Source organism: Lissotriton vulgaris, chromosome 11 (genome assembly GCF_964263255.1).
Source record: "Lissotriton vulgaris chromosome 11, aLisVul1.2, whole genome shotgun sequence".
Taxonomy (NCBI): domain Eukaryota; kingdom Metazoa; phylum Chordata; class Amphibia; order Caudata; family Salamandridae; genus Lissotriton; species Lissotriton vulgaris.
The window spans coordinates 1071159269-1071183403 of NC_141699.1; the positions used below are offsets into that span (position 1 = coordinate 1071159269).

The 24135-nt window shown below is 41.8% G+C and overlaps 1 protein-coding gene across 11 annotated transcripts in view; it reads left to right on the forward strand.

The window, feature by feature from the left end:
* The window catches only part of ABCC5 (ATP binding cassette subfamily C member 5), a 213514-nt gene extending 192308 nt beyond the window's left edge, over positions 1-21206 (forward strand). For 10 of the 11 annotated variants that reach the window (XM_086944467.1, XM_086944468.1, XM_086944474.1 and 7 more), the window contains 5 exons: positions 2306-2465; positions 7511-7589; positions 10078-10191; positions 19043-19207; positions 20553-21206. In XM_086944467.1, coding sequence (XP_086800593.1) covers positions 2306-2465; positions 7511-7589; positions 10078-10191; positions 19043-19207; positions 20553-20654 — 620 coding nt within the window. In that variant the 3' untranslated portion in view covers positions 20655-21206. The remainder of the gene's footprint in view (positions 1-2305; positions 2466-7510; positions 7590-10077; positions 10192-19042; positions 19208-20552) is intronic. The other variant, XM_086944480.1, reaches the window with a different exon arrangement.
* The last annotated feature ends 2929 nt before the right edge of the window (positions 21207-24135 follow it).

Sequence of the window (24135 nt, forward strand, 5' to 3'; positions counted from 1 at the left end):
GGTTCGCTGTTCATGACACGAAGGCACAGCTGCACCTCCACTGCAGTGGCTATAGGCCAAGTCTCGGAGAGCAGAATAAGCTATTTTATATCTGAATGCATACCCTGTCACATCATGTGGCTTGGTGCCCGGAGTCTCCTAGGAGGAGTCATGACTACATGAAGTGGATAGCTTCTAAAATGCTGAGGTTTATACCTCTTAAGTGCCTGGGTATAGGACATCCCACTGCTTTGTGTAGTTACCCAATGCAGCTCTCAGCTGTAGTAGGCTGACCTCCAGCTGTATCATTTTTTGTATTGAATCTCTCGCTATTAGGCATACCCTTGCACTGCCTTGATGGCTCTGTCACTGTACTGCTAACCTGTATGATGTAAAGTGCACCACTCTTGAGGACTTCTCCACGTTTGCTGCTTTCCACTGGGAGACCGTACACTGCTCTGAGGATTCTGTCATCACAACTTGAGCTCAATGGAAGACCCAACACTATGTGGTTAGGGTCCACTCTCCCAAATCGTACCTGACAAACCAAAAGGACCCGCTATCAGGACATAACATAGTATCTCACTTTAGAGCGAGATGAATATGAAGTTAAAAAGAATGGAAACCATCTTTGCTGATCAGTGTAAACTATGAAAGGATAAACTGTTCTATCTGTGGCCAAATGGAGCAATTTAAGATACAACAACATACAGCGCCTGCCACAGGTGACAGCCATCAACCCTTCTTTCTACAGTTCATCTATCCTCTTGTTGCATTAGCCTTCTCCCACTATATTGAGAGAACCCTGCAGGAATATCGACCTTGAATTAAAACTATTATTTTTTCTCTCTACTTCTTTTCTGTTGAATGACCCTCTGCTGACCATCCCTCCTCTGCGTATTTCACTATGTATGAGTGAAGCCCACTCTGCCGCCCTCTCTGCTACACTTCTGGAGACTAGTCATATCTCTTATTTATTTTACTTTATTTGAACAGTTTTATAAAGCGCAAACTAGACCCTTATGGGTATCGGAGCGCTGTTCAAATTTGGTGAAAACATGGGTAACCAAATCACAATGGGACAGAGGGAGAAGTTAAAAACAAAGGGGGGAAACATATGTGGTCATGTGTTGAGGGGTTGGCTCGACCAGAACAGTAACAGACGTGCCCTCAAGCACGATAACAATTTAACAGGCAAGCATACAATAAATTGCACCAACATAGTACTATAAGAATCTTTACTAAATCTAAATCTATTTTAATCTTAAATTAAGTTAAAATCTATAATCTAAAATTTTGACAAAGCATGAGAAAAAATCAAAGCTGTTAAAAATTCTTTTAAAGGTCCTTCAGAAATAGCAGTTTGACACGTTTCTTGAAAAACTCATAAATCACAAATTATCTATCTGTGTAACATTCCTTACAGCCTAACCGCATTTAAAATATCCTCTAGCACATCTTCTCATACCACTTTCCATTTGCTTGATTTCACACTAATGATTGCACTTTACTCCTATTAACTTCATATACTATAAAATAAACTAGGAAAATGCATGAAATGGTTTCAGAGAGTACAAAACTAATTTAAATAACCAACGAAAACCAACAGCCACTAATAACCACTAGATTAACCACTAAACTTGGGTTCCGAAGTAGTGTCTTGCATGCCATAAGGCATTTCAATGGCTTTCTGGGGATAGTAAATGCTATATAAATGCAATTAACAATACAGTTCAATACGAAACAGTTGTGGGTAGCTACACCTATGCTGTCTTCCTCGAGATTGTCTACAGGATGCCATAATGTCATAAGCTAGCAACCACTCCACCTCTTGCTTGTAGGAAATAAGATTGATATGATGAAGGCATGTTTCCTGCAGGTGACAGATGGATTTACATGTTATGTGAAGTACAATATGGCAGCTCCGCATGATGACTTGGTCACGTGAAGTTCCAACTGTAACATGGTGTGTGTGGCTGGTTTGCTGATCAACCCAGCCAAGGGTTCTTCAACTTCCATACCATTAAGATGAATGACTGTATGACCAAGAACAAAGGTTTTTGTGCTTGTTTTATTTAAGTTCTTATAATAAAATAAACTCCTAAACTAAAGCAGATCAAGACCGAAGAAGGGTTGTATATTGGAAAAGCATGCCGCATAAAGCCTCAGATCCCTCTTCCTACATGCCTCATGCTCTTCTTACCAACTCAGCTGTGTCTGCTATATCCATTACCTGCTAATAAAGATGTTCTTAGTTATAATCTGTGCTGTGTGCTCCCTGGGTGTCATTTTACTTAATCTGACTTTAATTTCCTCCACCCCACAGGAAAATCTTCCCTTGGTATGGCTCTATTCCGGCTTGTGGAACTGTCTGGGGGCTGCATTAAGATTGATGGCATCAAGATAAATGAAATTGGTTTGGGAGACCTACGCAGTAAGCTGTCCATCATCCCCCAGGAGCCAGTGCTGTTCAGTGGCACCGTTAGGTTTGTATCTAGCTTCCTACCAAGATACCAGATGACAATGCAAATGAATGCCCACTGTGGCTTACTGGATTTATTTTCAAATTGCCCATAAAGCTCTTCTGAACACAAAGCTCATACTCCATGTGGAATTTGATTGGGCATTGTTTCTCAGGGTTTGGATTCAGATTCTCGCCATGATATGTTCTCCTGTTCATCATCAGAGTTCAAAAATAGATTTGTTTTATCATGTCATAAAGTATATTAAAGTCAATAGTATTAAAGTGCAAGATCTGCCCTAGTCTAGGCCATGTCTATATTCAGGGCGCTCTTTCACTCTGTTCAGATGTTTCATTATTGAGCATATTTTATGTCCTGTTGGTTTTCATGAAGATCAATGTTTCCCGCAGAGTTGAGCCAGATACAAGTCTATGGATAGTTTACTTTGGTTCAAGTTTTGACTGTAGTTCCAGAAAGCCTTGAAAATGCCAGGCTCTGCTCCACTCCCCCATTGGATAGGTTAATTGACCATTGGGTTCGGAGATGCCAAACTTGGATCCCTGACGACCGTAGGTATTTGTACATGTGCCCTGTTGGTGATCCACAAAGGTTAGAAATCTAACCGTTTCCTTTTTTGGCATTATGGTGAACTGGAAGGTATTCAGGGTCAATCACATAAGAGATTCAGAGAAACTGGAGTATCTGTATGGCCTGAACATTTGGTTTTGGAAGACATTGTGGGTGTATAGAAATTTGATTGTGGCCTAGAGGCGTTGGTGATTTGGGAGCAGGTAATAAGAAAAACGTCATGTTTGCAGCATGTTTTGCTAGAACTTGCATGCTGTGCACACTCCCGCCATATGCCGTTGGACTCTGGCAATTACTTTTCTTAAAAGAAGTTTTTGGTTTTGAGTTGACTTGCTATCCCTCCCCTAAAACCCACAATGCAACTGGACATAATCACCTACTTAGGATGTTTTCCCACATTTGGGTTCGCACATGGTTTTGGCTGTTACCACTGCACAAATGAAACTTCCTCGTGGTTTGTCCAGTCATCAAAGACATTAGGACTTAAGGCATCGAAGACAACTGTTTCAGCTTTGTTTTGGACCTGTTCTGATGAAGGCTGGTTTGTGACAGATTCTGATGAATGTTGTATGAGAGATTTGTATTGGAGGAAGGTGTGGAGAACACATTTTAAATACTGCTCCTCTTTCAATAGGACACTGAGGATCCTCTCTGTAAAGACAAAAAAGCACCAGGGTGAGATTTACCTTGGGGAGCAACCTGGAAACCCACCAAGGAACAGCTTAAGGAAAGCTATGCCTTGGCCGATCTGCCTCCTTCGAAAACAGTCTTGCAATTGACCTTGTGAGACATAACTTCATCCTAAGGAGAAAAATGCCCAGTGATTGCCTAGTTTGCGTGACCACATTTTCTCCTACATGTTATCCATTATAGAAAAGTAATCTGAAAAATGGGAGCTTTTCACTTCCACCAGCAGTGCTGGAAGTTCAGAGGATACACTGCCAAAGACTGCAGTTGCAAACTGCATTAGCCAGTACAGCCCTTACAAGGCTGATTAGGATATGAAGATGGCAGATTGTTGCTAGTTTTTACGTTCCTGCTTTGCATGCCTTTAAAGCCCCTGCACAGTTGTTGCAACAGTTGTCCTAAACATATTGAAGAACACTATGACTACTTGAATGTTTGGCTCAGCAATCCTATTAATGAGTGTTTCTCTTTCCCTGTGCTCTATATCCACTCCATGGTTTTCGCAAGAACTAAAAGATGGTCATGTTAAATTGCCTAAAGCAGAAGTTACAATTTTACAAACTGCACATTTAGAGACGAACCAAACGTTTTATTCTGCGAGAACAACTTCCTTAAGAAATGCATTTGTCAAGTTTGTAAGTAATCGTAATGATGACCCTAAAATGTTGTAGAGTGACTCCTTCCTGGTAGCTATATGATCAACAATTATTTTGTTGAAAGCATTCTTAATATTGGAAATGAGATCAATCTCAATTATTTTCGCCTGGTCTTCCAGGGACATTGACCCTTGCTAGTCTGTTCTTGAAAATGTGTCTCTAATTTCAGAGGAAGGATGGATCCTTGTATCACCGCTTTTAAAAACATGTTCTCCCCTTGATCTATGTCCTGCTTTGATTTGTAAAGCGTGTCTTCAGGGCCCTAGTTCTCCTCTCTGGGCCTTATTAAATTCATGCCAGATTCAAGGCAATGTTCCAGCATGTTTAGAAATCGCCATTGTAACACATTCTGAAAAAAGCGGGGACAGATTTTCAATGTTTTTCTTATTTTACTTCTTACCTTTGCGGCTACAAATATTGCAAAAACATGTAGCCCACATATGAAGTAGCCATCTGTATGCAGATTGTTGTCGGGTAGCTCTACTAGCTGGATTTAGACTAGCCCACAGCACCAAATCAATACTTCTAGCAATCCTAAATAATCTAAGATTAGATTTGGAATGCCAGCTAGGTCAGTGGCTTGGCCCTCTTGAGCCTTTCTGCTGTATTTGATTTGGTCAATCACAACCTTTTGCTAGACTGAATGGCTGAAGCAGTTCTTATAGGTCTAGCCCTGAACAGTTTGTCTTTTCTATCCAGCCAGATCTAGTCTGCAAATTTGTCTAGCCAGCCGGACCTAAGCTGTAAATTGGATACATTTATTGACCATCAGTTGTCTATTGCAACATTGCACAAGGCTCCGCTCTTTCCCTTCACTTGTTCATTGTTTTTTTTTTTCTCACTGGTATGTTTAAAAAGAGAGGACGAAATATATGTACGCAGATGACACTCTACTATTGGTGCATCTTGACAGCCCGTCCTCTCAGACTTTCAACAGGCTATGCAGTCTATTTGGCATTGGATGAGCAGTAACACACGCCAAGTAAATATGCATAGAACTGACATGCTTATTGTGGGGGGCTTGCAATTGCCTTGGCTGGACACCTACTGGCACTCCGAAATGGGCACTCAAATACGGTTATGCTCGCCTCTCATTCAACTCTTTCTGCCCAAATAGCTTCAGTCGAATCATCATGCACTTTCCATCTCAAGGTCTTGCAGAAGTTTCATCCTCTGACTGTAAGCATGCAGCAAGCAGAACTTTAATTGGATCTCATCTGATCTATGCAAATTCCTTCTAAGCCTTTGCTTAAAAAATGTAATTGTTTCCCATTCAGCAGCGTGTACAGATTAAACTATGCAATATCATTCACAAGGGGTTGTGTAATTAATCTCCTGGCTTCATCAGAAGATCTTCTTCAAAATGGATTCCCATTAGAACTTGGAGATCTTCCTCCTTTAACTATTTTACTGTTTGGAGAATTAAGAAATTCTCAGTAACTCCACTGTCTCCCTGGCGTTTTAAGAGCCGAGGTTTCTACTCCGCCATTTAGCTCTCACTTTAGAACTTGGCTAATTTGTCAAGGCTTTCATATTCAACTGATCAACCTGTCTTTCATTTGACTCCTCTGCAGAGTCACGTGCCTAAGGACAGTAGGAAGTTGCCTATAAAATATACCAAAAATAGGTATATTGTGTGGAGAGTCCAGGTATCCCTTACGAGTGGACAGGGGCTTGCTTGAATAACCCCAAGGTGCTCTTTTTGTGGTACTGGGGTCGAGCAGCCTTAGGATCATCAAGGAGGAGTGTTAGACATTTGTTGCATACACAGTCAATAAATGATACACGCACACACTCAATAAGGAGACTCTCACCAGTGTGGAAAAATGCCACGTATCTTTATATAATTTTTGACGCCAAGAACTTTGTTATTAGGTTAGTACTTTTTAAAATAGTAGTTTTGAAGAAAACCGGTCAATACACTTGTATTGTCTCTAATGCTATATTGTTATCCTATAGGGAAAAACACACATACTGCAGATGGGTACTTAGCAGCGACTTACAGGCCTTTAATTCCTCTTTGGGTCTTCTCACCGGGGGAAACTTTCCAAAGTACCTGTCCAGCCTGACTATATGTATACAGCGAATAGGCCTTGCCGTTGTGTCAGATCTGAGGTTCCTTTTAGCCTAATTTTTTCTTAGGGGTAGACGCAAGAAATGCTATTAAATAAGAACTGATGCGAAATATTTCTTTTTGCCTTTGAGATATTTTAAATAATAGCTGTAATTCCTTCGAGCAGAATAAATGAGTGTTATGGCTTGTCCATTGACAAGCCCTAATTTGTTCTTCGTAGAGCATAGGTTGTTCCCTGGATACATTCTGGAATTCTGCCTAAGATTTTCTTATAATTGTATTCTTAAATCTTTTACTAGCCTTGTGTTCAAATCCTTCAGCTCCGCATAAGTCATGTCACATCACAGGCGCCAACAAGAGTCTGGAAACTTAAATCGAGCAAAAGCATTTGGCATATGCTTTTCGCAGCATGGATCTGTTACAGATTAACATACACTTCTTTAATGAGACATCAGTCTGACACCATGAATATTACTTTAGCAGAAATGTGTAGAACAACTACATAAAGACATTTGCTGAACTTTAAATGCTTACACTGATTAACTGACTAACTTTTCAAGTAGGCCAAGAAGGCCTACATTTCACCTCCTGCTACCCTCTTTTCATATTTATATCTTTACCATTTCATATTCTTTTCAGACTGGTATATGACTGTAACTGTTTTCCAGTGGCTCCTCCAAAAATAAATCCTCAGCAGCTGTATTTTACATCCCTGCTTGCACAAATGACCATGAAGTTACTTTATCCTTTTTATCCGTGAATCCGACCTTCCCAATGTGGGCTTTTGTAAACTATAACTTCAGAAAGGACCGCTGGAAGAGCTAGTTTCAAATGAAACTGAGATTCTGCGTAGGTTATTATCTAAGAAATAGTGTCCTAGAATCCTTATCTGAAATTTGGGAAATAGTCCAACCAGTCATGTCTTTGTGCATTGAAAAGATATGTAACCAGTATAATGGCTGAACAGAATTATTATCCAAACTTTGCAAAAAATGGTTGTGACGTTAACATATTTTTAGTTACATTGTTTTTAATACTTTTCTGTTTTTTTGTGGCACATTTAGATCAAACTTGGACCCATTTAACCAGTACGGAGAAGATCAAATCTGGGATGCCTTGGAAAGAACGCATATGAAAGAATGTGTAAGTTACCTAGTTCTGGCATAAGAGGGTCTGCATCCCTTGTCATGCCATCTTGGTCTCTGGTTGGACAAACAAATGTGTGAGCAATGTGATTGTTGTGTGGTGAAGAGACAACTGCTAAATTAGTAGCAAAACTGAAATTAAAATCTCGGTTCACATGATCCACCAAACAAATCATACAATGGAATTTGATTACAATAACTATGCACTGACCTGGTCCAAATTTGTCAATATTTTTTTTGATGAACTATTAGGGGTACAGATGGCTCTCTTACAGGAAATAGTACCAGAGTCTCTCAAATGCATTGAGCAGATCAACTTCAATTATTTTCTTCATGGTATAAAAAGTTGAACTAAAGATCTGAATTCTTCTCAGTTGATTTAAATGAAGTTCCTGCCTTTTAAGTTTAAATGTTTTTATTGCCATTTTTAAAAACGAAAAACATTTCAAAGGCATAAGCAGTGAGATGCAGTAGAGCAAATTGTACGTACAAGCTTGCATGACCGGAGAGGCGTATTGCTCACAGATAGAATTGTGCAATTGGAACACGCTCAAAGCAGAGGAAACATTACATTGTGGAAGATGCCGCCTTTTGTAAGAACAAAAAAAGAACCGTAACCCCCCCCCCCCCCCCCCCCCCACACACACACACACCCGTCCGATATCCCACAGTCCCTGGCTGTCCAAACCTTGTCATGCCCCTTAGACATCCCCTCTTACACGGTTGAGGAAGGTTGCGAATCTGTCCCCAGATCCGAAATGCCCAGCACCCTCGTGTATTTGGGCTGGGTAATTTAGTTGAATTCGGCCAGGAGCAATTTTAAAAAGGGGCTCCATATTTACTGGAATGTGTCAGCCGGGCCGCTCAGTGTGGCTGAAATGGGTTCCATCCCAATGATGTACCATAATCTATGCAGACACCCCATGTACGTAGGGGGAGTGGTTGTCCCCCAATGCATTAAGACGTTCTGTAATTCTGCCCCTAATGCTAGCCCTATCTGGCGCCCTCGCATGCTCTTCAGGGGAAAGATAATGGGATTAGGTAGGCCCCAAATCACATAAACCGGGAGCCTCGGAGTTCCAGAATCAAAAAGATGATCTATCTCATCCAGTGTCCTAGGCCAATAGGAGGACAGTATCTGGCAGTCCACAGTATATGGAGCAGGGTTCCATATACTGCGGGCGGGGATCCTCTGTGGGTTGCCTCTATGGAGGCGTGCAGGTGTGAGATACCAATGGGTCGCTGTTTTCATAGGGGTTTCAAAACTGGCTACATTTCGGGCAGTGTGCTTTGCTCTGCAATAAATTGCGTCCGAATCTTTCCGTGGAAGGTCGCCTCCCAATTCCCATCGCTTCTGACTCGGAGTTGCTTGTGAGTGTGGAGAGTCCCTAATCATGTCGTACATTTCAGATATCAACCCTTTAGTTGTGATCTTGGTGATTAGCCATTTTTCATATTTGGTCAGTTTACGGCCCCCCTGTTCTCTCATCCCTGGTTGAAGGACCCAGTGTAAGTTCCTGCATTTAAACCAGGAGGCTCCAGTGACCTAGTTCTAGTCAAGCCTCCCCACCTATTGGATAAATGTAAGATGTATTTGATCCCCGTGTTGCAAGTTACTTTGTTCCCCTTGGGAGCTGGACATGTGATACCCCATTTGACCCTGCCTCCAGGAGAGCAGATGTCTGCAAGGTGAAGATGAAGTTGGAAAAGCGTGATTAACCCTCTTTCCTTTATATCATTTCCTCATGCACTTGCTTTTTCTAATTTAAACTTTCCTTATTGCATTTGTTTAATCTTCACCACTCTTTTCCATCCTCCCCTCCAGGAGACCATTTCCCCTCCCATCTGCATTTTAAAATGGAATAATAGCATCCCTACAGTAGAGTCCAACTCATTCACTCAAGAGTGAAGTGTTGTACGCTCTGTAACAAGCCTATTCTGCGCAACTGGAGCACACAAAAAAAATCACTGACACGTGAGGGATGTCTGCTCCTTTTGGGAACAAGGTTGTGATACAAACTCTCCTGCCCTAGTTTCCTGTACTTTTCCCACTTCCCTCCTACCAACCCAACCCAGAGAAAATGACCTCCCCTTTCTTCCGCGATTGGGACTTGTCTAGAGTCCTAAGTTTCCCTATGATGATTAGTTCTGCATTTCATTACTATAAAGCTCTCAGAATTGTGTGAATGTTAGCATTTATTTTGGATAGATATATTTACTTTACAATTACCACTGCTTAATATTTTTAATGCAATTCTATATTGTTTATTTTCATAGTCTTTAGTTTTTATTTCTGTTTTTCATGTTAATTCGGTATGTGATGTATCTTCAGGATAATCTGACGTGTATCCAGGATTATGTGACCTCAGTGTTAAATTATGCAGATAGGGTGTAGAACGGGACTCATTTTTTTGCTGTGCATGCAATTGGAAAAGACCTGCCTCCCACAGGATGATTTATATTTCTGATATTTTATTGTCTTCCAGATTTCTCAACTACCTCTGAAACTTGAATGTGAAGTGGTGGAGAATGGTGACAACTTCTCCGTGGGTGAACGACAGCTATTGTGCATTGCAAGATGCCTACTGCGTCGGTGTAAGGTAAGGATGTTCCGGTTAGCAGTGTCCATTGAATACTGTACAGGTTTAGTGTGCAATAATTCAGAAATGTATAGGAAGATGAACATAGTATGTTTGCCCTAATGCATTTCTGGGTTTCTTACAAAAGCTCCCTGGATACTTACTGGTTTAAAAAAAATCAGATTTCTTTGGTCTGTCTCATCCCTTGTAATGCAAGACAGCTCGTCCTTTAAAGGAAAATGATAGAGTTGCATTTTATCGACCATAAATAAAGAGCCAAGGGAAGGGAGCCAAATGTGCATAGTGATAAATTGTGGAATGGTATGTGAGTTTGGGATACTGATGAAGGAAGCTTATGGAGCTGTCGATACAGAGGCTGATTGAGAGGGAGGGGGTGCACGCTAGACAACCACCAATAAGTCAGGGGCTTACCATAGTAAGGAGACCATACGTGTTTTCATTTCGGTATAATTCTTGGGATTGGAATTTATTAGGATAAAGACAGATCAGAGACTGTTCAGATGGTGATTACCAGCATACAGAATGTTCTACAACGCAGTTTCAGTGAGAAGTGAAGGTCCCTGACTCTGAGTGCATGCATGATGGATAGGGGATAGGATGGATATAATAGAGACACGCCATTCAGGGGTTTGGGTGATATCAAGGACCAAGAGACCGAAGGCTGAGTAGTTTGTCAATGTCACTAGAACCATGATATGGTAACATAGGACATTTTATCCATTATGTGTTTTTATACTGTGTTTATTTTGTGGTAGCCAACTTGAAAAAGTATTAGAGACCTCTTTTGCAAACCTCTTTTTTAAGGAAAATAAAAAGGAGCACCGTGTTAGCAGATAAGCTTACATAAAACTATTTTTAAAAACTGTCACTGTGCTTTAACACTTCACTCTTATCGAGGGTCCCGTCATGCCACACAGCTCCTTCTTTCAACTCCTGGAAATAGAATCCTAGAGAACTGAGGTCGGCCTTTTTGCTTTTCTCCACATTGGACGCCTTTTCCTAACCTTTAAAATAGTGTTTCATTCAACAGCTAAGGTTATTTGGAGTATTATTAAAAATATTACTGAAAGGAATTGTCTTTTTCACAAAATGCTGTCTTTACATAAGATGTACCTCTGTAAAGCCTGTCCACCAGAGAATTATGTTCCTAGGGACTACCAGCCTTGCCAGAAAATATCTATGCCACCCTGAAGAACAGGGCAAAGATCGCACTTCACGGCCTACAGGTGAGAAGCCTGGAATATGCCTCTAGACGAATTAGAGGGCATAAAGAAGGGGCCTCGTCTGCCAACATAACTTCTGTTCTCTCTAAGAAATCCAGTAGTGGGAGATCTTAGAGAAGAAATCAAGTCATAAAAAGATGCTGTTCCATGAAGATGTCAAGGACCATTGCACTGTGCTGACCACAGTCAAGGCAACTCTGGACAGTGTCAAATCTTCACTTCTGTTAAACATCAAAATATTGTTCGATGTCGACTGTGCACTCTTCATCATCCTCAATGTGGAAGGCATCTGCTTCGAGCAGACTATAACTTTTAGGAATGGGACGCTAAGCTGAAATGGAGGACACAACCTCAGACTTCGGAGTACTCCCAAGCCATACTCACCAACTCATGAAGTAACTTTCAGTCCACTTTGAGCAACGCCTCCTTTGACAATACTTGTATATTCAGGGTTTTGCTTTTTCTTCTAGATATTCTTCAAGAGCCTGTGCCTTTACTATTGTCAAGTAAATTCCTCCTCTTCAGCCCAGTGATGTAGCTCTACACCTGTGTCAAGGGAACCATGCCACAAATATTCTCACATTTTTTGGGGGAACAAGGGGAACCCAATAAATGGCCTGGGACCTTGGGTATCAAGTATTTTGAGGAAAACAAGTGGTTCCCAGCATATACAAATAGAATTAGAGATAATATATAGACCACAATGGGCTGCTATATAATGCAAAAACTCCCTTGCCCAGCCGGGCAGGGAATGTTTATTCAAGGAATAGTTTGTCTCAATGCATAGATGGCGATCCTGCTGATCCCAACTCGCCGTCGGCTCATCTACAGCCACCGGGACCTCGAGCGGACCTTTACATTTTTGGCCGCTTCAGAAGCAATCAGCCGTAACGTCCCAAACGTGACTAAGAGCCTACAATTGAAATGGAAACCGGCATTGACCGAATGGGCACAGTTTATATTACCAAATAGTCCTCAACTCAGACCTTTTTTATAGAAGCAATTTTGGTGCAGGAAATCTCGCATATTTCTCATAAACGCATGAAATTGGGACAATTGTTTTATTTCCCAAGGAATATATTCTAAGTCTGATGAGAATTGATAAAACAATGCACAACTGGAAACTCATCCCGGCTGCATAACACTGAAGTTGGGCTTAGAACTCAATATCTAAAATGGATGTCGGGCTATTACCTTAACCAGTGAAGACATCCTACAAGAAAAACCCCACTAACAGACACAAGTCTGGCGGTTTTATGTTTAAAGGTTACATTCAGGCAAATGTTTTTTATTTCAAAAGTCCTGAAGATGATCCCCCTATGATTGAGCTAGGGATCGAAACGTCCGTCGACTGCATTTAGAGTGTCCCATACTTAGAATCTGTATTATTATTGTATGGAAGATTCACTCCAGGACACACTGTTGATTTGAATGTGTATCAGTGGCCTGTTAGCTCACTTTTGTTTGCCTGATATTGTTTACACTCCCTGTCCTCTTCACTTCCTTTCTCACGTACGGCACAGGACTGTGCCTTACAGTAACCTTTATGTCTTTGGTTACCTGTTTTACCTATGCATTGAGACAAACTATTCCTTGAATAAACATTCCCTGCCCGGCTGGGCAAGGGAGTTTTTGCATTATATAGCAGCCCATTGTGGTCTATATATTATCCCTAATTCTATTTGTATATGCTGGGAACCACTTGTTTTCCTCAAAATACAAATATTCTCAGTCAATCTAGGTTTTCCTCTAGAAAATGGTGCAGAAGATCATGCTTCTGCCATTCTAGGCAGTCCAGGGGGAGGTCAAGGTCTTGTTCATGTTCATCATATTCCACTTTTTATTCGTTTGGTTGTTCTTGACATGTTTGATGCCTGATGTACAGGAGCACATTATAAACTTTTGAATCCTTGGAAATGCTTGTTTCAGATACCATGCAGATAATTGAATGCACTGCATGAGAGCAGAGATAGAAACCGTAAAGGCGGTCTGCTTGGCAGAGAATGAGAACTATAGAAGTCCTTTTACAGGTGTTATTTCCTGCAGATCGTCAAAGCCTGCAATGTTGGCAACAACAGCGCTATCATCAGGAGTCTTTGAGTGGGAGAGGACGGCGCCAGTCATCAGTTGCTGCCAGAAAAAGACCGCTAAAGCAGTGACTCCCTTATTCCCCCTTCTCCGTTAGTCACAAACCATCTGCAAAAATGGCAAAGAATAACAGTAAACAGATGGGTTCCAAATAGTTAACAAAATGGATAATCACTCTGATTCAAATCCTTTCCTTCTTGATCTTCTCTGAAACAATCTTAGTTTCATTGAGAGCAGCGCTGAAAGGAGGTCAACGCCTTTCTATGAGACACGTGTGGCTAAAGTGGTCCACGATCACTAGAAATTAATGGGATTTTTTTCCCATTACTTTCTAGTTCAGAAGCATTCTTTATCTCCGAACAACCCACAGTTACATCAAGGGGACTAGATGGACCCCTACTTCCACATCGTGTTCGCAAAGAGCCACAAGAAGGTTCTAAGATTTATAGTGGACAAAGATTATTTCCACTTCAAGGTCCTTCCATTTGGACTAAATTCTGCTCCAAGAACATTTTGCAAATGTATGGCCATGGTGATTCTATCCCCATTAAGATGACCAGATGACTGGTCAATCAAGGCTATGTCAGAAGAAGTTCTACATCATTACCAAATTGATTTAGGGGTGATTTGCTGACTAGGTCACACGTCCATTCAAGAAGCTAACCGCAGTTTCAGGGCATTGAGTCCATTATTTGGGCCCAATTCTGGACATTTGGGTCTCAAGAGCATATCCTTTGGAGGAGACACTGTCCTCTATCTGAAATGTTGCAGTCTACTAAGAACCCCTCATCCAATGACATGCCGGATATTGTCTCTGCTAGGATTGATGGCCTCTTTCATCTTTCTGGTTCCTCATGCTGGTCTTCACGATACCTCTTCCGCAGTGCCTACATGATCCATGGTGCAAACTGACTGGCAAATTGGAAGACACACACGCACTGTATCCTGGTCTGCAATTCAATCAGTTCCTTCGACATGCCAGTATCTAAACCTGTTGATGGCATTCCTCCTCATCTGGAAATCTCAACAGGGGCAATTGTCACACATGCAACTCTTGTAGGAAAGGTTATTCACATGGACCACCGTCAAGTTTAGGGAAGTTGGAAAGTAAATGCGAGGTCTTGCGACATTAGTCTGCCGGAACTAAGAACAGTCTGACAGATCATAAGCAGTACCTGATGGGCACACAAGTTATGGTTCTTTACAACAATAACTGGAGAATGTAAGTTTTTTTCAAATTTTGTAGGCAAACGCAGTTTCACTTTAACTAGTTTCTTTAGAGAATAGCATGATATAAATATAGGTAGATCTATTCACTCAAAACACAGTTAAAATGAAGTTGTGGTTACAAAACAAAACTTAATGACCAGTGCAATAGTCATGAACTTACCCTGATGTGACGGATGCAATACAAATGTTGTAAATCTTACCTTATTAGATTACATACCACTTTATCATTAACATTTTGAAGGATATGACTATGAATGTATAAATGTAGGACAGTGACTCTTTTTGTATGATCACCGCCCAAATTTCCGACTCATGCTGATGGTTTTTCCATCTTTGTAGTGCACTGGGCCCTGCTGTAGTGCATGTGCTCTGACCCCTTACAGTTGCGTGCCATTGGCTAACACCCGATTAGCTTACTTAAATGACCTATAAGATCCTATTATTTGGTACAAGAGGTACTCCATGGCTAGTAATTTAAATGTCGCTAGTGGACTGCAGCACTTAATTGTGGTACCACTAAAGCGACCAGGTGAACACATGGCAGACCTACCATCTCAGCTTAGTCGGGCTGCATCAAACCTGCCAACTCGGAATGGCAAAATAAGTCAATTTTGACGCGTTAAAACCTCCCTTTTTAATATTAATAAGTCACCCCTAAGGAAGGCTTTGGTAGCCCACAAGGCAGGGTGATAAATATATATTAAAAAGGGCATGTTTCTCATGTGCTCGACATGCTCTAACAGCGAAAGCTCAAAATTACCATTTTTACTGTTGCAAGGCTGGTAGCCCCATTGGTAATATAGTGTTGCATTAGCAATTGCGCTAAGTGCTAACTTCCATTTGGGAGTACCCCAGAGAGTACTCCAAGGTATCAACGAATCATTGTATTAAACCCGACTCATTGCTGAAGTCAGATTTTAAAGTAACTTCGAAGTAAATGTACCTTTAGAAAATTCCCACTTTGTTGACCATACCTGTGGTAGCACTTCCTGACTGTCTGCAGCAGTTGTCACCCGAGACAACAGGCTGCCCCCCTGCTGGGAAGGGTAAAGTGCTCCCAGGAATAGGGAACAAAGAGTTGTTGGTGGTTGAAGGTCTGTACTTCGACAGCAGGATAGCTACCACTACCTGCTGATGGCCTCAAATGTCCGCTTCAAAGAGGCTACCATTTCAGTGAAGTAAGTTCAAGTCGCACCTTGAAAGGCACACACATTTGTGTAGGCAGGCAGGTATCTCCTCCAGAGAGGATACACCAGTTGCATAACCAGTTTTCCAGGAGGAGGAGCTCATTATGCTGGGCACACCTACAGGGTTATGCCCAGGGCTCCTCACAGGGGATGGCGGCTTGCAGCTTTTGGAGAAGAAAGTACTGTGACTACTCATGACTCATGGAAGAGCGCTTCACTCGTGCCAAGATGGAAAAAGTGACTTCAAGGGCTAGCCTCCTTTTTTAAGCTTCAGGGCCACCAAAACCTTAGGAAACCTGCACCTCTCGAGAGCCCAGCTGCCCAAGAACTCTTGACTACAGCTAGACGCCGAAGTGCCTGCTGGGCGACAGAGTCCTGGCCTTGTCGAGGTGTCCTCAAGTCTGCGGGGCCATTAGCAGAGTCGAAGTGGACCCTGGTCCATCAAAAGCAAAGATTTGCTTACATGTGAGCAACCTCTGAGACTGCTGTAACCGGGAAACCAGTTTACCAGTGGCGATTGGGCCTGCCCTGGAGACAAGTGGTGAATCATGAGCCCTCCCTTAGGTCGGTGATGACCCTGATGCCTGTAAATACCAGAGCGCCCGCAGGAATACTTACTGCATCTCTCAGAATCTTAGGCATGTCCGCATCCTGTATCTCCAGCATCAGCACCACTTCTTGGGTGGACAGAGTACAGTATAAAAGTACAGATAAGTCCCGAAACCAGCTGGAACTGACCAGTAACTGTCTCCCTGGACTCCAGTGATCCCTGTGATGGGCTCCCAACCTGTTGTGGCCCGTCCAAGAGAAGATTGGTAATTATTTTGGCCCTTTGGGTCGGAACCTACTGAACCGATTACAACAACTTATTATACTTAAAATAATTATTTTCCTTTTAAAAAAGCATTTCGCTGGTTTCCCTCAATAGATTTTTGCCATTTTGTTATCTATTTAAAGATAGAAATAAAACTTATTTTTATAATTGGTGTCGTATTTTTATTGTGCTACGGGTCTATTAACTATTTTGGTACATGCTTTACATTTGTTCCTTTAATTAAGCATGCCTGCTCTGTCCACAGCGACCCTGTTCTAAGGGCTTTATTAAAGAAACCTAACTGGACCAATAAAGATTGTGACATTATTACATGGTGAACACTCCCTTTTCCTTAAGTTGTAGTATGTAATTATTTGCGTACGTGTTGCTGTTCAATTACATTGTGCTTTTTAGGTGTTGTTACTTACAATTGTTGGGTAGTAAGCATTACATTTGGTGTGCAAGTTATGGTTTGCATGGCTACTGTGTGAGTTACGGATTGTTATGCCAACAATAACTGGGGAATTGCATTTGTTTTTAGTTTTATGGCTTAGCTTCACTTTAAGTGTGTTTTAAGTGAATTTTAGGTTTTTAAATAAGCCTTGATGATGACTTAATTGAACTTTTTTGAATGTTTCCTGCTGTACACAGCAGCAGTTAGCAGCCAATACTGGCATCTGGCCAGGGCCTACTCTTAACCTGTAGTACGCAGCCAACCCCCACGTCGCGTGGCCCAATTAACAACTAATGGGCTCTTGTTGGACCTCCTTGGGGATTGCTAGCCTGGTAATGGGTACACTGAACCTGACCGGGGGTTCCACAAGGGTGGAAGAGCCCTTGCCTATAGCATTAGTGCACCACAAGACACGGTTCATGAAGCTTTGAGCCTTGCTGTGAGTTCTCGAACATGCCGTAAAATCTTATTTTCATTTTCGTTACCTCTGGGGAAGGGGATGGAGGTGCCCCTTTGGGGCACCCAACACTTGAGCCACGGACGATGCTTCCTTCGTCTACTGGTGGCTCTTTCCCTTTTTCTCAGGACATGGAGACTTTGAACCATGGCCTGTAATGGCTTTCGCAACTACAGTTTGTATGTTAGAAACTGGTGTGGGAGCACAATGCTTCACCTCCCAGCAGAGTCGCCCCTAGGCATCATGGTAGATGTAGTTCAGTTCGCCAAGCGAGTACACTTGGAAAGTCTCTTGAGTGTTTCACCAGGTGGGTGCAGATTAGTGCTGGCCATCTCTGGACACGTGTTTCTGGATTATTATCCGTCATCAGCAGTGATTAGGCAAAATTATTTGGGGTTGCTGAGCAGGCTGCCTTATTCTTGGATCGCAGTATCTCTCCAGGCGCGCAGGTGCCTCTCCACGAGCTCGTCAGCCGAAAGCGGCTGAACTGTACCTACCATGATACCTAGGGGCGACTCTGCTGGGAGGTGAAGCAGTGTGCTCCCACACCAGTGTCACATTTTGTATGTTGTTGCTAGCCATTCGGATTGCTCAGGTTCATAAATTTGTGTTTGGGTTCCCAATCCCCAAAATGGATGACTGGCAAAAAAAGCTCTCACATCCAATCAGATGTGTTTATGTTTTTTAATTTGGGTCTGCCACTGGTCTCTGAACCCAGATCCAAGGGCCATCCGTGGTGGTTCCAGATAGCTATAACACTTTAACCATTTAAAGACCACATGATACGTTTGTGCAATACTACTTTCTAGAAAACTACTGAATGGATTTACTCCAAAGTAAACAAAAGCACTTCCGTCAGTAAGTTCACTTTCTTGCTAAGCTAGTGTTTTTCTGTAGAGCAGAGGAAAAATGGGAAAAGCCACCTTTTTGACCCTTATTCCCCATCCACTCTTTTCTTGGCAGATATGCCAGAAGCATGCCATGCTGAATTAAAATTGAATTAAATATTTTGGTTAGTCTTTCAATGAATGGCTCCAAAGTTATTAGGAAAACAAAAAAACTGCTTTTCAATGGAAACATGATCGAACCACAACTGTGTTTCCTACCATAACTGTCTCAATATACTCATTTACTCATTTACACATTTATTTTGCATGTACCTCAAATGAAAATATAAAATATCTGAATAAACACTCTGCTCATAGTAAGCTGATGTACCCTTGTAAACGCTTAGTTATGTACAAACCTAAGGGAAATATTATGGGGGGCACTTCTTTTTAGGGAGAGTAGAATGCAAAGCAGATTATCATGGAAAACAGGGCAGTTGGGTCATGCATGCATTTCTTGGTCAGAGCACCATTTCCTGCCTTTGTCACCTGCCTCTTCTTCTGTTGCTAGGTTCTGATCCTGGATGAAGCCACCGCTGCTATGGATGCTGAGACTGACCTCCTGATCCAAGAGACTATCAGGGAGGCTTTTGGAGATTGCACAATGCTAACAATAGCTCACCGTCTCAATACTGTACTTGGCTCTGATCGCATCATGGTTCTCACGCAAGGACAGGTGAGTATCTCAAAACTGCAGATCCAGTGTGAAAAAAGCAAATTGTCGATTTAGAAAAGCTTCCAAGTACTGGCACTTTCTGAACACAGAATTGCTGAGAAAACGTCCTATAGGATGAAGCCGAAATAACCATGTGCCTTCACAGCGCCGCAAACAGAACAAATACGTCTTTACCACGCATTCGTTCTGCATATAAGTCGTTACAACGACTTGCTTTAGGGGGGGCCCAATGGTGGATTGGTTTTGGAATTAAAGTACAACACCTTCCCTACTGTTGCAGACTGGAGTTGGAATAGAAAATTAAACTATTCCAATATCCAGAGCCCCCTTTGGCAAGTCGATAAAACAACTTGCGTGCAGAACAATTGCCTGCTAAAGACTCATTCGTACAAAATACGGAGTTCTGAGGGCATGTGTGAAAAACGCATTCAGAAATCCGTCATACATTTGAACTGCTGCTTCCAGGAGAGGTTTTGATTTCTAACATTTGCTATAGTGTTACTATAGGTTGATCCCGTCATGTTTGCAATCAAAACCAAGGAACTTGTAGTGAAAAGGTAAAAAAACAAAGACAGTTGCCACACAGGTTTATACTATACTTTATATAGGCCCCTATGTTTAGTTGCAGGTTACTGTAACCTCAGTTCTTCACCAGCAGAGGAACTTGTGATTCTGTTTACTACTTCGTGCCTTTTATGTTGCTGAAAGAGATGGGAGCTCGGGGTTTCTATGCACATCTCCTGAACCATCCAATCTGGGTAGCAGTTATCATTCACCTTCGCTGTGTCCTTGAGGTCTCAGATCTATTCGTGAACTTCTGTGGGCAACCTATTTCTGAGGCAGCCGTTGCCAGAGGTTGCATTGTTAGCCAATGTTTTGATCTAGTTTTGATCCCAAAAACCACTGAGCCAAAAGATTGAAGGCCCTGTATGCCATTCCACAACCCTGGTGCCACCAAGACCTGTCATTTTGATCCATTGGTAATTCTATGATGAAGTGCCTTAGCTCAGTGGAAAAATGCATCCTTTTTCAGGTTCCACATAGATCTCTGTAGTCAGAGAGGTTCGGGTCCTGCCACATCCACTCAGAGTCTGTAGTAGATAAAACAAGAACCATTTACTTGGGTAATGATTAAAACCTGTTATTGGCAGCTAGGTGTGCTATGTAGGTGTGCCAGTTTTTACTAATCCATATGCATCAGCGGATCAATTTAGAGGCCTTACAACAAATATGTAGCAAATAATAACCTGGGTGCAGACTAAGACCTCCATGACCCCTCCACGTTTTTATTGCTGATTTACTACCTAGCTTGGTTAAGTGATATTTTGCTTTCTTTTCACTTCAGGTGATGGAATTTGACACTCCGTCCGTGCTGTTGTCCAATGAGAACACGCGCTTCTACTCCATGTTTGCGGCGGTGGAGAACAAGATGACCACCAAGGGCTAAAAAAAGAAGATAGCTTCGTTATGAGCCCCCACTGCGTGGGGTGTGTCCCCATACCCTGCCTGTGGCAGGTATCCCTTATTTCCGTCATAATAAAGTGAAATATTTGCCTTTACACACTCCCCCCTCCCCCCTTTATTTTATTTTAGCACAAAAATTGGAGGACAGATTCTTTTTTTTACTGTTTCTGAAGATATTTTGTTTTATTGTATACCATATTCATATTTACTAAGCTGATAATTGAAGATGTGTTTTGTTAAACACAGTGTAAAAAATACAAAATTAAATAGCTCTGGCCCTCCCTCACACTCCCCTGTAACTGGGCCTGGGCAGCCGTGCTGTCTACATTTAGCTATACAGGAATCTGTATATAACCCAATAATTACAGTCGGGATGTAAGCTGGTTTGTTTTATATTAAAATGAGCACTGGGGTAAATATTTCAGTGCCTATTTTTTTCTATCATTTGTACAGATTACTGTACGGGAGATCTGGTTTTGATATATATATATATATAAATATATATGAGAATATATAATATAAAAGATGTAAATGATGACCGTGTTTGTCTCTTATTTGGGCTTGGTGTTCTGCATGTCTTTGATTTTGAGGGTGGTCGAATGCGTAAGTCTGTTTTGGCTTTCTGGAGTCTATAGAAAGTGTGCCTAGATTAAACGTGTAATGTAGCAGATCACTTTAAACTTACTTGCATTATGTTGCTTTGACTCCAGTAGGGGAGAGGGATAAAGAAAAGCAAGCAGCAGAAACCCTGATGGTCCTTACCCTGGGGCAAGGGCATTAGTTATTTGTCATCTTACTTGATCCAGCAGTGATTCTGAGTTTTGTGGAAGATACTTGCAGTTTCAGAGAACAAAAGCACGGCACAACATTAGTCTTCGACAGCGAACAAAAGATGGTTACCTTCAATACATGAAATTAAGTAAAAACAAATGTTTCAGACTAATACCAACTGCAGCATGGGAGTGACCGTAGAGTGAGCTAGGGCCACCTTATGAATTTGGGAGAACTTCCCCACGTCTGTTTCCTTTTCTGCCTCCTCCAACACTCTGATGTGGTTTAGGTGATGTGTAGCGCTTTATGAAAAAGTATATTAAAAAAAAAAAAAGATAAGGAGGTGGCAGTTTTGTTTTTAAGATCACCAGACGGAAGGTCTTAAAAGCTTCAGCCAGCTCAAAGAGAATCATCATAACTTGTTTCTTATGGGTATCCGCTCATGCAGAAAGCAGTGTCTGGTGGTTTTTTTTTTTTCTGGAAGTAACAAAAAAGCAATTCATAAGATGTCAGTTCCTTTTTTCTGCACCCGTCACTGATGCAAGATTTAGTCACTGAGAATTCTTCTAATACTATTTTTACAATTTGTCTTTTTACCTCACTTTAAAAAAAAGTATCACAACCCAGCTCTTCACATCTTGCAGGGCCTGTTGTTGGCTAATGCAGATGACTGACTTGCACACAACACAGTCATGATGAATGCGGGGGGACCATGTCATGACCTCATGTGTTCTCTAACAGTAAATGCACACCTAAGATTGAGAAAAGGTAGGAAAGTTCTTCCTGGCCTCTATTAAGAAGTCTAGGACCCCATCAAGGATTCTGTCTCAGAGTTGTTTCAAAAATGAAATCTGAGAAACAGACAGATGTTCTCGGCTGCTCGTCTTCCCATCATGGGATGAAATGTAGAGAAAAGAAGCACTCTTCTGTTGTAAGCAAACCTCAGCTAGGCCTACTTAGTGCAAGGGTTCGCCCTTCTCTGCACAGAGTCCTTAGACCTTAGGAAGAAGTTGGCAATGAAACTAGAAAATACAAAAGCAAAGTTTATTAAACCTTTAAAGGTGGTACTACAGTCCACACAACACCCTTCAGTATTGTATCCAGTAGCACATCGAACTAAAGCACATGGCCCCTTTTATACACAATGAAGGGGCTCAAGAGAAGGTGGTACAGACGACAAGAGCAGTTTCATGACCATACAAGGACATATTGGAAGGCACAATTGATAGATGGGCGTAGTTAACAGTCTTCGGTAACTGGTAAACACATTCCTATTGGGAACCAATTAGTAACTGTCGTTGACCCTACTGCGCATGTCTGGACATGTTGGAAGCGGGGAATTCTAAAAATAGCCTGTTGCCGGGCAGACTTCAAGAGCAGTTAACAAGAAGGTAGGACAAAGCACATGACGAGCACATGGCAATGTATGGCATACAAAATGGCCGTTACAAATACAAAATGGAGTCGGCACATTTGTTACAATAATGGTCAAAACGGAGCATGTCTTCTGCTAATGCTTAACCTAATCGCCGTTGATTTACAACACTTCCTCTTCGGAGCCAATTCCTCTTTTGCAACCATTAACACCTCAAGGGAGCTTCCTTAGAGCTGCCTCCCAGATGGAGGACCTCCAGGAGGCTGTGCCAGCCATTTTTGCAGCATCTTCTTTTGACTTTAGCCATCTAAGTATCTCTAGCCGCTACATCAGTGCTCAAAGTGTCCCCCCCTGCTCCAATGTAGTCTCCTCCTAGCTCTGCGTTCCCTTCTAAGACATCATTGAAGCTTATTTCCGAGGGCGTAGCTTAGTTAGCGAGATTCGTGGGGTGTGAATATCAAATGGCCAAACTTAAAAAGTGGTTGCCCGCAGGATGGAGGAGTGAGATGAACACGGTTCAGTATGGACCGTTCACATGAGGAACAGGGTCCGGATCGATTGGCCTTAGATGGGAGTCTGTCTAGAGTGGCACAGTAGGCGCAAAACATTATTTTGGAATGCTACTCCAAGTGATCGCTAGTGGTTAGACTATTTGCAAAAATTAGGCTTTTCACCTTTTGGGTGTTTGCCAGTAGTATGCCTGGAAACTTCAGACTGGCACAGCTTTTTAAGCCTACTGCTGCCAATGTTCGTCAGTCCTAAAAGTAGTACATTTGCACCCATTCAAGGAGTGCTTCTATGGGTGCAGATTTACTTCTTTTTTGGGAAACAGGTCAATATTTATATTTAAGTTCTGGATTTAAAAAAACAAGTTAAAACCTCTTCATGAAATAAAAGAGAAAAAAACAACACATACAGCAGACCTGACTCAGGCCCTAGCTCCAACTACCAAGCAAAGAATTAATTGAATTGGGGTGTGTTACAACCCAAACAACCCCTTTGCAGCTACGCTCTTGCTTGTCTCAATGCCGGACACAAAGCTGTTTGCTTTGGTCACTGAGATAACGCTGATGTGCCAGTGGCATAGTTTCTGATAACGCTAGTATCTTCTAAGTCAGACAGACTAACAAACCTAAATTTGCGGGCTTATAAGGTCCAAAACTAAGTGTTATCTGCAGAAAGGTTTTTGGCTGACATTTCCAATCCCTGTTGACCAAGAAATTGTTTGCTAGGGAGATTTATTTCATTTCCCCCCTAGATTGTAATACTGCCTTCTTAGCATTTCTACATAATGCTAATGGGCTGGAAATGACCCCAG